This window comes from Caenorhabditis remanei, chromosome IV, assembly GCF_010183535.1.
Source record: "Caenorhabditis remanei strain PX506 chromosome IV, whole genome shotgun sequence".
NCBI lineage: Eukaryota > Metazoa > Nematoda > Chromadorea > Rhabditida > Rhabditidae > Caenorhabditis > Caenorhabditis remanei.
In genome coordinates, this window is record NC_071331.1 from 21,538,404 (window position 1) to 21,555,723 (window position 17,320).

The window sequence follows — 17,320 nt, forward strand, 5'->3', positions numbered from 1 at the left end:
ATAACTACGGAATCTGTCTTCTTTGAAGTTAAAATACACTAGTCTCTTGAAAATTTGGGTTTCCCACAATTTTCAAAATTTTGAGTTCTGGCCGAGTGGTTAAGGTAGACAGTTATCACTGCACCCCGAGGTACCAAAGTTCGAATCCACCTGGGGTCAAAACATTTTTGCTTTTTTGATATAGAGGTTTTAAGGGGTCAGAAATCCGAAAAAGATCATTAAAACGCAATCGGACTCCTGGAAAACCTAGAAATTTGTTATTCTACCACTTTCCATTCTCTGAAGTACCGTAAGTCCCCCTTTTTCTTCAATCCCTAAAGTTCATATTGCCCCCCTTTACTCCCCTATATACTATCCTCTCTATGACCAGTCATTGCCTAATTCAAGCCTCCTCTCTGACGGCTTTTCTCGATATCCTGTCATCGACGGGGGGTTGACCACCAGTAGCCCTCTTATTCGAAACATTGCGACGATGAATGAGAGACAAAAAAACTAGTTGGCTTCTGAATTGAACCTCATCCCCCTCGATACGCAATATGGACTGGACTTGACTGGTGGTGTGATTCGGAGTTTTGGTATGGTTTTTGATGCGTTTTTCAATGAAAATTGCGGAAATTCATCAAAAACGGTCAAAGACACAAAAAAATGAAGCGTGGCCTAGAAACACAATGTTTTGGATTTCTAGGCCACCAATCTCAGATTTTCCAATTTTCTCAAGATATGGCAATATGGGGCTCAAAACTTTGGAAATTTTGTGAAAACCTCAAATATCACTATCAGAAATCCTGTGGACCTAGGTATATACCATTTTCAGTAAAAAAATTTCAGCCAAATTCTAATTGAAAATTTTTGAATTTTTTTTAGGTTTAAACTCTAAAACTCCCCATCTAGTGGCGTTTTTAGGAAGTTTTTAAAAATAGGGCTCTTAAGTTACCTACTAAATCCCAAAATTATGAAAAAAAAATTTCCCAAAAATCGGATTTCTGTCGATTTCTTCTCAGTTTGATCTTGAAATAGCGCAAAACCGTCAAAATGCATCAAAAAAGGTTGAAGACGCCAAAAAGTGGACGGTGGCCTAGATACCCAAATTTTCGGATTTCTAGGCCACCCACCTCAAAATGCTTGAAACTGCCTAGAACATCTAAAAATTTCTCAAAAACCATTTGAAACTCGAAATTTCATCTAAAACAGCACAAACCGTCAAAAATCGGTTGGTGGCCTAGAAACCCAAATTTTCGGATTTCTAGGCCACCAACCTCAAATTGCTCCAAAATATGGCAATATGGAGCTCAAAACTCAGAGAATTTTGTGTAGAATCTAAAAGTAGCTATGAAAAGTATAAAACTGTAGAAAATAACTAGAAAACTGCTATACAATTGGAAAACTTTTCAATTTTTCAAAAGATCCCTTTTTCTACCGTACACTCTATTCATCTCTAAACCCGGAAAAGGGAAAAAGCTGCCATTCTCACCATTTCCCGTTCCATGCGTTCTTTTTTCGGCGTCTCCCTCCCCGCCGTCCGCAGCGCACACCGTTTTTTCCTCTTTTCCAAGCCAACAAGAGGTTGGTGGGGGATCCTGTACAAACAACAAGCCGTCTAATTCTCTCTCTCATAGATCTCTAACCTTTTCCGCAGCCCACCGTCCCCCTTCTCTCCGCGTCCGGAATAGATCAAGTGTGCCCAGTGTGCCTGCCTGCCTGCCGCCCCCCCTGAATCTAAAACAAACTGCTGCGTTTTATTTTTAGACAGTGATGGGGATTGTGGTGGTCTCCCCATCTTCGAAACATTTTCTTTCCCTTCTTTTCTTGGTTCGTTAGTCCCAAGTGCTCTTTGTCACCTCCCTTTGTCACACCCCACCCTTCATTTGATTCCTGGTGAGGGGGACCGTGAATAATTTCGTTAGAGGGGACCCCCGCGACTCTCTCTTGATTGTGCAATCGGAAGGGTGTAGTTGGGTTAGGGTTACTGTACATGGGTTTTCCGGTTTGTGGCTCACACGTTTGTACTTTTTTTGCTTGGTTAACCTCAAAATTTTTTCGTGAAGCCCTGAAATCTTGTATAACTTTGTCCAGAGTGATCCAATTTTGTTCTAAATAAGATATTTTGCATCTAGACACACTTCTTTTTCCTAAAAAAAGAAACAAAAAAGTTTTGACCCCACGTGGAATCGAACCCTGGTACCTCGAAGTGTAGTGGTTACTGTCTACCTTAACCACTCGGCCAGAATCTGAAATTTTCGAAATGCTCCATTTTTTTTGGTTTTTTTTTTGGTTTTCGACTTATTTTTTGAACAACTTCACGTTTTTTAAGTATAAAAATCCTAAATTCTGAGTTTTAGCTGATTTTTCAGATTTTTTTTCTGAAGTTGTCTGAAAAATCACCTTAAAAACTTTTTGTGACATAAAAATTGAAAATTTTTGAAATCAAATCTATTCGGAGCTTTAAATTTTGGGAATTTATCATAGACTATATTAAGATTGAGATTTTTTTAAATAAACTATAAAGACGAAAATTGAACATTTTTGAAATGTTTCAAAAAAAAAATTTTTTTTCGAATTTTTTTTAAACGTCAAAATTTATACAAAACCGTCGAAAAACTTTCAAAAATAACTTAGACACTCAAGATCCAATAAAATACACGTAGATTCCACGGAAATGGCCTAGAAACCCAAATTTCGGACCCTATGACCTTGGGAACTCAAAAAATATAAAAATTGAGATTTTAGGCTCTTAAAAAACTCAAAATCACCTCAAACCCAAAAAATGCGTCAAAAACAACTTAAATCTGCAGAAAAATGGCCGTGGCCTAGAATTCCAAATTTTTGGATTTCTAGGCCACCTGCTCGGAAATATGTCAATATGGTGCTCAAAACTTTGGAAATTTTGTGTAGAATCTGAATATCTTAATCAACTTGTTTGAAAATCAAAAAATTTTGAGATTCTACAAAATAAATTTTTTGTAAAAAAAATTTTTTGAAAATTTTCTGCTTTTCCCTCCTCTCCCATGCCATCACATCTTCCCGATCTTTTCTTCTTCCAAAAAACGACTCAACTTTTCTTTCTCTCTTATTCCCTCCCAATCTTCTTCCCATCTCTCTCTGCCCATTCCGCCACCTCAATTGACCGGCGGCGGCGGCAGCGGGCGTCCTCCTCCCCGCGGCGCGGAACCAGTTTCCGCGTGCCGCCGGTCGTAGGCATCTCTCCGGAGAAGGGAAATAGTACGGGTTACTGTAGGAGACACTGAGAGAGACTGAGAGTATCTCTCGAATCGCTTCTTGGTCAGTACATACCGAATGGCCCGACAGAAATGCCCAGTGAGAGGGGGTTATATGTTCGGAATGCTTTTTCTTTCTTTTTCTGTTTCTCGTGAAGAGAAGAAGCCGGAATACCAGACCGGTCTCCTCTCTAATATCTTCCCCTAGCCATCTATTCAGATGACTTTTCACACGCCTTTGTCCTCTTGAGTTTTGTTGTTGTGGGGTACTGTAGCTATCCGAGGGGAGTACTGCAGGGATTTTCAAAATTCGAAAAAAAAACCATATCCCCTCAAAAATTTCCAATTTCTCACAATTTTCGAAAAGTTTCAGTTCTGGCCGAGTGGTTAAGGTAGACACCAACCACTGCACCCCGAGGTACCAGGGTTCGATTCCACCTAGGGTCAAAACTTTTTTGTTTTTTTGAATAAGAGGTTTTAAGGGGTCAGGAATCTGAAAAACTTTGTTAGCAAGGATTTAGAATCCCGAAAACATAGAAATCCTTATTTTTTAGTTAAAGCTCGATTTCGGGATCCAGGATCCAGGATCCAAATTTTTATTTTTTGATTTTTTTTTCCTAAAGACTACTATAATCTTTCAAACCATATTTTTCTAAATCAATCAAACGTATATGCACTATTTTTACAAAAAATATTCTGTTCTCAATTTTCCTTGATTCTTGCCACTTATTCTTGCCCCTCTATTTTTGACCTCTCGAAAATTGGCGCCAATTTTTAGATTTTTTTGGGTTTTTAATATTTTTGATTTGAAAAAACACGGATTTTACAACTGTACTTCATTTCAATTCGCTTCATCTCCTTGTTTCCTCATTTTCAACTTTTTTCCCATTTCCTATACAATTTTTCCTCGAATTTTTCACTTTTCTTGTTCAAATTAACGCGATTTTTCATGCTAAACCCAATTTTTGACACCTGAACCCTTTTCCCGCGATTTATGTCGATTTCCGACAATTTTCGGTTCTGGCCGAGTGGTTAAGGTAGACAGTAGCCACTGCACCCGGAGGTACCAGGGTTCGAACCCCACTGGTGAAAATCTTTTTTGTTTTTTGTGATTTGGGGTTTAGAGTGGTCGGGAATGTGAAAAAATTAATTTGGAAGGATTTTGGGGAAGGGAGATGTGAGTTGTGAGTTTTGAAGAAAAAAATTTCGAAAAAAAACGTTGTTTTTTTTTTGCTAATTTTTATAACGTTTTTACATATTTGCAAAACTAAATTGTGTATTATTGTTTTGGGGTTTTTTGTAGTTTTTTGACTTCTTCTTGACCCCTCGCCTCCCCCTCTATTAGTACTATTCCTATTTCTTCACCTTTTCGATGCATCATCTTTATTATTTTCCTCCTTTTCAAATTTTCTCCCTCCCTCTCCCCTCTCTTCCTTATCAGCAGTACTCTTCTCTATAATGATGATGCTTCTCGATGCCACAATGTTCGAATTTCCCCCCTTCTTGACCCTTATCAGTAATAATTTCTACACCTGAACCAAATCGAATCGTCTCCAGAGAGAGGGCGAAGGTTATCAGTAAAACCGACATAACGACATTTTGTGACTTTCGAACAAACATACTGAGAGAAAAAGAGTTGTATAGTAGGTGTGACTAATTTTTGAAAATTTAGAAAAAACTTCAAAAAAAAAACTATTTTTGTAAACTGAAATTTTTGCATATGGAATTTGCATGATTTTGGGGCTTCAAATATATCTTAATAGTTTTTTTTCGGACTCCTGACACCTTAAAACCTCTATTTCAAAAATACAAAAAAGTTTTGACCCTAGGTGGAATCGAACCCTGGTACCCTCTGGTGGTAAGTGTCTACCTTAACCACTCGGCCAGAACTGAAAATTTTCAAAAATGATAAAATTTTGATTTTTTGGCTCGTTCAGGGTATTTCGGGGGCACGAATTTCAAAAATTTTCTTTAAAAACTCAAGTTTTACAAAAAAAATTCCAAAAAAAAGAAGTTTCCCACTGCAAAAAGGTGTGAACTCTTTTCTCGTAAAATGGCAACATCATATGATACACGTTATTTATTGTTCGAAATATTCGAGAATGTTGTCATTTCTACCGACACCCTCGAATTATGCGGAAAAGAGTTCGCGCTTCTCATAAAGGTTGGTCAAAGGGGAGGCCTATTAGAAAAGGGGGAGCATGGCATCAAAATATATATTTTGTTGAGGAGGGGTTTTGGTGTTTTGAACTCATAGAAGGGTCTGATACGAAATTTTGGAGAACTTTTTTTTTAGCTGAGAATCAAAATTTCTGGCGCTTAAATCCCAGATTTTTATTGAAAAATCGGCTTTTTCAATCTAATAATACTCTATACCCTCAAAAATTTTGAATTTCCCTACAAATTTCAAAAATTGAGTGGTGGCCGAGCGGTTAAGGTAGACAGTAACCACTGCAACACGAGGTACCAGGGTTCGATTCCACCTGGGTTCAAAACTTTTTTGCTTTTTTGAAATAATGGTTTTAAGAGGTCAGGAGTCCAAAAAACGCATTCTAACTAATTTTGATCATCGAAAAACCTAGAAATTTGCTGCATTTTAGCCAAAACTGAAATATCCCTGATTTCTGAACAAGACTCAAGTTTTAAATGAAAATTTTGAAATTCGTGACCTTAAAATACCCAACAGCGGTCAAAAAATTAAAGTTTAGTCATTTTTGAGCAATTTCAGTTTTGACCGAGTGGTTAAGGTAGACACTTACCACTGCACCACAAGGTACCAGGGTTCGATTCCACCTCGGGTCGAAACGTTTTTGCTTTTTTGAAATAGAGGGTTTAAGGGGTCAGAAGTCCGAAAAACTTGGTTAAATCAAATTTAGGATCCCGGAAATCCTTGAAATACGTTGTTTTTTGTAAAACCTCCCTCAAAAAAGGAACCAAACTTTTTCTTCAAATGTTTTTTTCCCATCCCGACTGTATTCATCACTTTCCGTCTTCCGCTTCTTCTTCTTCTTCCTGCCTCCAGCAAATGGTCAATGTGTATATTTGAACAGTCCCCCCCCCCTTTTCCATCTCTCCGTTTGCCTATTTTTGACCAGTGCCCCGCCCTAAAAACCAACCTTCCTCTCTCCTCTTTTCCTGCTGCCAATCTCTTTTAGTATTGTGTCTATATGTCTATGTTTGCACCCCTTTTTCAGTCGCCCGGTCGCCCGTTTTTAGTACTACAGTAATAGTACTCCGGACGAAAAGGCTCCGCCCCTTTTTTGGCCACCCCTAGGGGGTTTGGAGTGTCAATCACTTTTTTCGCGGCTTTTTCTTCTCTCTTTTGACATCTCTTCTCAATTCTCGAGTACCCCTGTTTAGGCTTTGCCCCTTTTTCGGGGAACCTAGAGCCTATGGCCCACTGCCCCTATTTGGTGGCTCCGCCCATTCCGGGGCGCACATCTGAATTGGATTTTTTCATTGTCTCGATGTTTAAGTTTTGATCTACATTTCTTTCAACTTTTACGCTCCGTCCCTTTTTTATTTTTTCTAAAAATTTTACTTTTTTTGCAGGAGGACATACCGACACACAGATGGAACTTTCAATTTTGAATTTCTCCTAAATTTTATCTTTTTTCTAAAACTCCGCCCACTTAACGCTGGCTTATACTTTGATTCTCCACTTTTATGGTTTTCCGATTGAAATTAGGTGATTTTGACTAGATATTTAAAAATTTGGACCTCGAAAACCCCTTTTTTTGCGAAAACAGCATTTTTACAAAAATTAAAATTTTTACGTTCTGGCCGAGTGGTTAAGGTAGACACTAACCACTGCACACCGAGGTACCAGGGTTCAATTTCACGAAAGATCAAAACTTTTTTGTTTTTGTGAAATAGAGGCTTAAAGGGGTCAGGAGTTCGAAAAACGTATTTTAACAAATTTTGAGTACCGGGAACCTAGAAATACGCTATTTTTGTAGCTAAATTGAAATCTCCCAGATCTCTGAACAAAACTTGAGTTTTTTTTAAATTTTCACTAGAAAATACCTTTATTGACTTTGAGAGCCTCAAAAATTTTGAATTCCCAACCGTTTTGAAAGTTTCAGTTTTGGCCGAGTGGTTAAGGTAGACACTAACCACTGCACCCCGAGGTACCAGGGTTCGATTCAACCTGAGGTCAAAACTTTTTTGCTCTTTTGAAATAGAGGTTTTAAGGGGTCAGGAATCCAAAAAACATGGTTGACTCAAATTTAGGATCCCGGAAAACCTAGAAATCCACATTTTTTATTGTGAAACCTCGATTTTCGCAACCAAACTTTTTGTTCTTCAAATGTTTTTTTCATTCCGACAGTATTTTCCATTCTCTTTTTTAGTTTTTTTCTTCTTCCTGTTTTCAAATGGTGCCTTGAATCTGAAACTTACCATGTTTCCTCATCATTGTATCACGCAACAAAAAAATGTTGCCATATTTTGCAAAACTTTTCAAAAAAAAAAATAAATCCATCCGGTTTATTCTCCGCAGGCTACCAAATAGTTTCAAGCCGTCCCCCCCCCCCTCTCACCTTTAGCCATCGGGCGGTCTGCCAACCTCTCTCTTTTCCGAAATGACCACCCTCTGACCAACACAACTAGTGTCCTCCTCCTCCCATTATCCCTCTCTCCTTCTACTTCTTCATCTGAAAACCGGTCCCCCCCTCCCTCCTCTCCGATCCCTCCATAGTGTCCTCCGATCGTTTCGGGGGGTATGGTGGTGAAGCCTCTCTTCCCAGACACCCTCCCTTTGCACTCTTGTTCCTCCTTCTGCCTGCCTAAAAGCATTTTTATTTGTTTTGCCACGTGGCGCCCAAGCCCGCGGAGGTCAAAAGTGCACCCGGGAACAAGTTTCCGGTTGCGGTGCTCTGCGAGTGCTCCGCGCGCAATGTTAGTCAACACGGTGCCATTTTGACCTCGCAAGATTTTTTTTGTTCCGGAAAAAAAGATTTTTTGCACACCGATTTTCATCGAGAAATTTTGACAAAAATCGACTTTGAGAACCTTTTTTCCCTCAAAAATTTCGAATTCCCAACCGTTTTTGAAAAATATCTGTTTTGGCCGAGTGGTTAGGGTAGACAGAAACCACTGCACCCCGAGGTACCAGGGTTCGATTCCACCTGAGATCAAAACTTTTTTGCTTTTTGAAATAGAGGTTTTAAGGGGCTAGGAGTTCGAAAAAGTGGTTTAGGAACGTTTTGAAAATCAGAAAATCGAGATTTGAGGCGTTAAATCGAAAAGTCTAAGGAATTAGGCCAGAATAATACCTAGAAATGGTTCTAGTTTACTTTCTGATGGAAAATTTTGAATTTTTAACCAAATTCAAGTAACGTTACTTTAATGAATTCAGTTTTTACGATTTTTTCAAAAAAATTGAATTTTCAAAATTTTCAAAATTTTTCGATTTTCCGTGGGACATTAAAAGATCGGTCGAAGCTCATAAAAATTGAGATCTTAGTTAGTTTTGACTCAATTCTTGAAATTTTATACCAAAAATATCCCCAGAACCTCATTTTTTCAGTGTAAAACGTTAAAATTCAAGTATTCCCGCTATGATTCACGTTTTCCCCCTAAATTGCTGAAAAATCCCCTAAAAAGAGTTCTAGACTAATTTTCACTAAAAAATTCAAATTTCGCGGTTTAAATCCATCTAGAAACGCCTCTTACGTCATACTGATCTTTTGATCCCTCCGATTTCAAAAAACGCCTATTTCCAACCCAAAAATTTGAAATTTGCCACCTAAAATGACCTCCAGACGCCTCCTCCTTAAAGAAATCCCGTTTCTATTCTCACATCGATGAAACATTTCGGCTTCTTCTCTTCCTTCTCATTTCTTTATTTCATCCCGTTCCTTTTCTCTGTCTCTCCCGGCTAACGTATCCTGGATAGCCGCTGCCTCCCCTCATCTATCTGTATTCTGAAGATGCCCCCTCCCCCCATACTGACGTCTTCTTTTATTCTCCCGAGAGAAGAGATAAGAGTGAAAGGAGAATCGGCCACACTATTAGCCCCCCTTTAGCCTATTGTTACTGTCCCCCCCTTCCTCCCCCTTTTTTCTGGATTTTCGAGATTTCCAGTTTTTTTCTTGTGGGGTGTCGGAATCCGCTTTGTTTGGGCGTGGAAAGTCTGAAACTAAGATTTTCGTGATCAGTAGGCCAGGAGCTTTGATTTGAGTATAATCATGCCTAGGTTTGGGAATTTTGTGTTTTTTGAAAAATTTTGATTTTTGAAAATTTTTGGGTCTCACCACGAAAACTCGTTTTTCACTGTATCTCTGTAGAAAATAGTTTTTTATTGAATTTTCTTACATAACTAGAATCAGCTAGTTGAGAGCTTTCAGAAAAGTACCCACAAGCCTATATCCTGATTAAATTGGGTGTCAACACGAAAACTACAGTAACCCTCGTAAATCGCGTCGAGACCCAAGTTTTACCAAAATGATTATGCATCGAAAGTGCGCTAATTTTTAAGTTTGCCATCTTTTGAGCGTTGGAATGAGTCATGCTAGATTTTTCGAAAAAATTTCAAAAAAAAAACTATTTTTTCGAAAAATTGCACCAAAATTTTTTTCCCATGACGTCCTAAAATTTTTTCAATTCTATTTTCAAATTCAGCTCGTTAAGACGCTTCGAATGAGTATAAACACGTCATAATTCCAATCATTTTGAGTCCCGCCACGAAATGTACAGTAACCCATTTTGGGGTTACTGTAGTTTTCGTGGTGGGACTCAAAGTGCGTGGAAACTAGGCTTGTGGGTACTTTTCTGAAAGCTCTCGACGAGCTGAATCCGAATCTTGCAATTTTAGACCCGGAAAACCATATTGTTAAGGAATTTCATGCCAAAATGTGTTCACCACATGGATAGCATCACCTTTTTTCCTCGGATTTTCGGTTTTTTTCTCAAAAAAACACGATTGAAAGCTTACAAATTCCCAAATACACACACACTTCTTTCACCACCTCAGCTCATTCCGATATCCGCTTACTTGGTCGGATAGAGCTAGGAGAAAACGACTCGAATTTGTCATCCATCCTGTGCTCCATCTCACCTTCTTCTCCTCCTTCTTATCCCAAATATTCCTATATCAGGAGAGAGACAAAAATAAGAGGATCAGTAAGGGGGAGATGGGGGATGTAGGGGCAACAGCTCACTTCATTTCTTTTTTTTCAACAAAAAATATTTTCACCGAAAATTTAAAAAAAAAGGTTTTTTTTGCTTGAAAACCTGAAATCCTAAATTTTTAGTGAGGCTGGGATGCGTTTGACGTGTTTTTTGGTGTTTTTGAACTTTTGAAATGATTAAAAACTCAAAAAACCGGTTATTGGAGTCTGGGGTGCCGTTGACGTGTTTTCCACTAAAAACGTTTAATTTTGGCCAAATTTCTATTTCTGAGTCTGGGGCACCTTTGACGCGTTTTTCAACTAAAACGTTGCTTTTTGGAAAATTTCTATTTCGGAGTCTGGGGTCCTTTTGACGCGTTTTTCACTAAAACCGTTAATTTTTGGCAGAAATTCTGCGGCTGGGGTGCCGTTGACGCGTTTTCAAATCCAAAATTTGTTATTTGAGTTTTTTTTCTGTTCAGAATGAAAAAAATCAAAAATTTTCAAATTTACCGTAATCCCAAAACTACAGTAATCCTACCAACAATCGTAACCCTTCCCAATATACCGTAACGCTAAGCCTACAGTAATCCTTTAAAGGTTCTTTTTCCAAATTCGGAAAAAAAACGCAAAACTCAAAATTTGTCCCGTTACCGTAATCCATGTCTCAAACTTAGCGTAGTACTTTCCTACCTACAGTTACAGTAATCCCAAAACTACAGTAATCCTATCAACTACCATAACCCTAAGCCTACAGTAATTCTTTGTAGGCACTTTGAATTTGAAAAAAAAATAACTCAAAAACTAGAATTTCGTCTCATTACCGTAGTACCCTCCTAGCTACAGTACCCTAGTTATACCGTATCTCAACTTCAGCTACAGTAACCATTCCTACCGTAACCCAAGGTACAGTACTCCCCTGACCCCATCTCCCCCCCAACTATACACTCTTCGTCACGTTTTGACCAGCCGTCATATTATAACTGAAACTGCGTAAAAACGTATTAAAAATGTTGAAACAAATATACAATATGTGTATACACATATTAACATATCAATAATGCCCTCTGGTCACTCTTTCTCTGCACACTCTCTCATTTCCACACACTCTCTCGCCTCTCGTCTTTTCGAAATGACCGTCCAGTTTCAACCTGAAACTCTCTCCCTCCCATTGTCCGGTCAGTTGATGATAAGAGAGTTGACTCCTCTCTCCAGGCCTCCAGGAATTTTGATTATTTCATAAAAATATACTTTTCCTCACTATATGTACTATTCTACTTGTACGGACCCTTTGATTCCAGAAAGTTCCACGTCATTGAGTGGTCAGAGACACCTGAAACGAGGAGATCAAGAACGGAATCAAACTTGGATCAATATGGTGGGTTATCTTTAAAATTAAAGAAAAAATCTCTTTTTTTGAAAATTTAGAAAAAAAATTGAAAATTTTTTGCTGTTCCTTAAAACTAGAATTTTTGAAACTTTCGAGTTTTTGCACGTTATGAGGCTCAAATTTACTGAAATTGTGAGAGAAATCTTATTTTTATTTCCAAAATGCATAAAAATTGAATTTCAAGTGTTTTTTCGAAAAAAGATTTTTTTTTCGTGTTTTCCCCAAAACTCGAATTTTCATTTGAAATTTTTGAATTTTAGTTACTTTTAGCATGTTTCCTTATTATTTAAAAATCTGCAAAAAAGTTTTTGACCTACTTGGGATCGAACCCCCGTCCCCGTTTCTCCGACCACGCCCTTACCCAGTTGAGCCATGAGGGCATTAGCCAACATTTTTGAATTCGGCCGGAATAGGTCGATATGGGGCTCAAATTAATAGAAATTTTTTGATAAATCTAGTTTTGATACTTAAAATACACAAATTGGATACTTTTGAATAATTTTGAGACACAAACAAAACAAATTTTTTTTAAAGTTTTTCCCCAAAACTTGAGTTTTTGAAAATTTTTGAGTTTTAGCTTGTTTTAGCATGTTTTCCTAGCATTTCAAAGTCTCCGATAATTATTCAGCCATACTTGGGGTCGAACCCCTGACCCTTTTTCCCTGACCACCCCCTTACCCAGCTGAGCCATAAGGAAATTTCCCAAGTTTTGAATTAGGCCGAAAAAAGTCGATATGGGCTCAAATTAACGGAAATGTTTTGATAAATCTGGTTTTGATACCTAGAATACGTGAATATGAGAATTTTGAACAGTTTTGAGAATAAATTTGTTTTTCTCCAATTTTCCTAACGCGTTATCCTGTCTAGTTATCAATATCCTAACGATAACAAACAAGTAAAAATTCCCTATCTAAAATAATCCATGTGCTCATTCAAAAACGGCCAGAAAGAGATAAAAATCCCTTCAAAAAATCCCATGGATCATCCGGTATTTGGGCGGCTACGAGCACTTCTCAAAGGGTTAACTGTTAAATTTTTCTCTCAATTTTTTCAATCAGGGTAATACATCGCTTAGAGCTAAAACCCACGCGCCCGCAGAAATCCTGAAAATCTTGGCAAGATTATCTCTTCCCCAAAATTTTTTGTACAAAAAATTTTTTACTCAAAAGTTTTTCACATCGCTTTCAAGCAGGTGTCTCAAAAAGTTTTTTTTCAATTTTGAAAATCAGCGTTGGGCCTAGAATTCCAAAATTTTTGACAAATTGAAAAATTTTTAAATTTGGTGGCCTGGAAATCCAAAAATTAGGATTTTTAGTCCATGGTCTTTTTTCTACGGATTTTGGTGTTTTTGACACATTTTTCGGGTTTTATGGGTTCTGAGGTGTAAAAATTCGTTGTAAAAAACAAGACCCGTCAAAAACAACTCGTGGCCTAGAAACCCAAATTTTCTCAAAATTTCAAACTTTCTCAAAATAGGCCGATATGGTAAACTTTGGAAATTTTGTGAAAAATTTGAAGATGACTATCAAAAATCTTGTGAGCCTAAGTATATACCATTTTCAGACAAAAAAATTCCAGCCGAAAAAAATTAAATTTGACCAAATTTGTCCAAATTTAAGATTTTGAGCTCTTAAAACTTTAAAAACCCCTAAAACCCAAAAAACGTGTCAAAAACAACCTAAATCCGCAGAAAATGACAGTGGCCTAGAAACCCAATTCTAGAGTTTCTAGGCCACCAACTCAGTATCTCGTTCTTTGGCTCATTTGTAACGGATTTTTTTTCTCAAAATGGTTGCAAGCCTAATTTTTTATATATATTTCAGACGCTGGGTGACCCTTGCGCCGTCGAGCAACCCCCTCCGCCACCCATTGATTTCACGCGATCCTTAATCGCTCCGACAGCGATTAAACAGGAGCAGAATATGATCCCATCGGCGCCAGGTTTGTGTTTTTTTGTGTTTATTTTTTCAAAAAACCTGAAAATTTTCATTTTTAGGAACCCCCACCGCGTTCCAACCGCCTCAACAAGCGCATACACCGATTCCAGGCATTCAACCGAACATTTTCAATCCTGCACTGATGGCCGCCCAGTTGAATGTGTTCAGTAACCCGCAGTTGATGGCTATGATGCAGGTAAGGTGAAAAAAATGGTCCCAGACCACTTGGGAACAAAAGCAAAAAAAGCAAAAAAGAAAAAAAAAGAAACTTCCCATGCCGGGAATCGAACCCGGGCCGCGTGGGTGAAAACCACGAATCCTAACCACTAGACCACATGGGAGGACGAGGAGAGAGGTGGTGGAGGGCATACAAGAAAGCGAGCGTTCTCGCCGCCGGCCGGCCGGCAACAGGAGAGGCAACAAGTGTACAAAAATCGTTTTTTGGGAAAAAAATTTTTGAGTGAAAAAGAGAGAGATAGAGATATTTTCGTTTCGCGAGAAATGTACTCTCTCTAAATCTGACCTTGATGATTAAGGGAAGGTCATCTGCGCATTTGATAAAGGTTATTCCCCTCTCTCTCTCCGCTTTTTTCCCTAAAATTCAACCGCTAAACTTTATTTTTCCAAATTTTCCAATATTTTATAGTTCCAGGCCGCCCGAAACCCTTTGATGCCCCATCCTGGTGTTGCGCAGTCACCAATGATGCCCAACATTCTGCAACAGTTGAACGCGTTGAGAAATGTGCAGGTTAGTACGGGGTTTTTGGGGTTTTTGAGGTTGAAAGTGGGATTTTTAAAGATTTATTTGTGAAAATTTGGAGTTTTCAGAGTTTTTTAATCTAGATGCTATGAAAAAATTTGAAGAAAATTGTTTAAAAAAGATTTTTTGACCCAAAATCGAAAATTTTGAATTCGAGCACATCCTTGAATCAAAAAAATGGGTTTTACAACTCGGGGGACACGAAAAATGCTACAAAATTACTTAAAAATAGTACTGAAAGACAAAAATCTGAAAAAATTTGAAAAATTTTTTTTTTGAAATTTTTCTCCCAAAACCCAAAAATCCTATTTCCAGCTCTTTCTGGGCCTTTGAGCATGTTAAACTCGCTTTCAAATCGTTGCAAAAAAACATTTGACCCCAAAAAGAATCGAACCCGCGACCCTCAGATTCCTGTCCACCCCTCTACCCAGTTGCGCCACGCCCCCCACCAATTTCCACCAATTTTCAAACTTCACCAAATCCTATCGATATGGGGCTCAAAATTTTCCGAATTTCACGTAGATTCTGAATATCATAGAGGTTTCTCATGAAAACCTCGTAATTTTTAATTTTCTGAAAAATTCATTTTCAAAAAGTTCACGGATTTAACCTCTCTCCAATCTCTTCACACTATCTCCATCTGTTCGCACTACAAGGACAGTTTTTTGGCGCGCATGGAAAGAAGGGGATCCTTTTGAAAACAGGTTATTCCTCTCTCTCCGTGTAGACTCCGCCCCTTTTGTGGGGCCTGGGCAGGTGACCTCTACGCATTTGGCAAGTTGCCAAGATTAATGACTTTTTCTCTCACGCTGTCTGTGTCTAACTCGACCGGTCATCACATCACAGTATTTCATCACTAATAATTGCTCTTTTTTTATGTTTTATGGTCATTTTTCATGACAGTTCGAAACCGAAAATTTTAAAGGTTAAACTCAAAATTTCACTACGTTCCAAGCATGAAACCCAGATTTTTATAGAAAAATCAGTATTTCAGGCCTAAGAATACCCTATACCCTCAAAAATTTGAAATTTCCCTCAATCTTCAAAATTTTCAATGGTGGCCGAGTGGTTAAGGTAGACAGTAACCACTGCACCCAGTGATACCAAGGTTCGATTCCACCTGCAAAACTCGATTTTTTATAGAAAATTCAAAATCGGTCACCTCGAAATACTTAATAATGGTCAAAAAATCGAAATTTTATCATTTTTAAGAGTTTTCAGTGGTGGCCGAGTGGTTCAGGTAGACAGTAACCACTGCACCCCGAGGTACCAGGGTTCGATTCCACCTGGGGTAAAAACTTTTTTAAATGTTTTTAAAAGCGTTGTAAGCATGTTTAAAGTGTTTTGGAACCCTGAAAATAGGGTTTTGGGAAATTTTTTTTTTAAGCTCACATTAATTTTTTTTTTTGAGATTTTTGTCTTTAGAACTATTTTTAAGCAATTTTGTTGAAGTTTTTGTTCTCTGTGAGTCTTAAAACTTTATTTTTTACCTATTCTTGCACCTCCAACAACCAAAAACCACTTTTCTTTCCTTCTTTCCTGCTTATTGACCTTTTTCTGCCGGCCGAGCCCCGAATGTCTCCAGGCGTCTTATCAGTTCAATAGAATTCTCTCCTTCCCTCTTTTCTTCTATATATTATTTTCCCCCATTCCACACTTTTTCACCTTTCAACCTCCACCTCTGCCCACTGACGTCAAACGGTCGGAGACCATGATTTTGAAATTTTTATTTTTTCGAAGAGTTGAATAATGAGAATGAGCATGATATACGAGACTAGATGAGTGGTTTCGTAGTTGTCTGGAACTTGAGAATGATATATGGACGGGGGAAATTTTTTTGAGAAAAAAATTTTCAAAAAAAATTTTTTTGACTAAACTTTTTTTTGTTATATTTTTTGTTAGCTATCTATAATTCTATGTATATATTTTTATTTTTCCAGTGTCCCCCTTCCCTAACCTACATAAATCTCTCTCAGACTGACATCACCCCAAAATAAGGGGGTGAAGAGCCCCGGTGCTCTTTCCCCCTTTATCCCCTATTTTCTATTTTTCTTCCATATTTTTAATCCGAGAAGAGAGAAGACGAGGAAGAAATTGTTTTTTAGACACAAAGGTCAACGTGACACATACCCACACCACACAAACGCTTTTTGCAGAAGATCAAAATTTTTTTGGTTTTTTTTGAAGGAAATTTTTTTTTCTAAAATTTAGTTTTTTTCAAGTTTGAAGTTTTCACTTATTTTAAATGTCATATTTGAATTTTCCATGAAATTTCCAAAGTTTTGAGCCCCATATCAACCTATTTCTGAGCAATTTGAGGTTGGTGGCCTAGAAATCCGAAAATTTGGGTTTCTAGGCCACGGTCATTTTTCTGCGGATTTACATTGCTTTTGACGCATTTTTTGGGTTTTAGGAGTTTTGCCGTGTTTTTAAAACTTAAAATTTGAAATTTGCCTACTTTTTGAGTTCCAAATTGACCCTACCTAAAAATTCGAAAATTTGGAAAAATAGCTCAACTGGAGTGGCCGAGGATCTGAGGGTTCGCTTTTTTTCTAGAGCAAGGCTTAAAAGTTTTTTTCCAAGATTTATGAAACATTTTGAACTGTGAGCACACAAAGAAATGTTTGATAAGAAAACGAAAAAAAATTCAAAAAAAAAGTTTTTCAATTTTTTTCTCAAATTTAGTTAAAATCTGAAAATTTTACATTTTCTGAGACATATGACTCTCATTTTCGTATTCTCTATGAAATTCCCCAAATTTTGAGCCCCCTATTGACTTACTTTTTTTTTAATTTGAAAATTTCTAGATTGGTGGCCTAGGAAACCAAAAATTTGGGTTTCTAGGCCACCGGACGTTTTTTAGCGGATTTAGGCGGTTTTGACGCTTTTTTTGAATTTAAGGGGTT

At 37.7% G+C, this 17,320-nt stretch overlaps 1 protein-coding gene across 1 annotated transcript; it reads left to right on the top strand.

Annotated features, from left to right (window-relative positions):
• Window positions 1-11,591: 11,591 nt before the first annotated feature.
• Window positions 11,592-14,497, top strand: GCK72_015634 (uncharacterized protein; the record flags this gene model as incomplete). The annotated part of the gene is made up of 5 exons (XM_053731027.1): window positions 11,592-11,705; window positions 13,541-13,658; window positions 13,714-13,850; window positions 14,307-14,402; window positions 14,483-14,497. The coding sequence occupies 5 exons, from the start codon at window positions 11,592-11,594 to the stop codon at window positions 14,495-14,497; spliced, it is 480 nt and encodes a 159-aa protein (XP_053585799.1).
• Window positions 14,498-17,320: the final 2,823 nt, after the last annotated feature.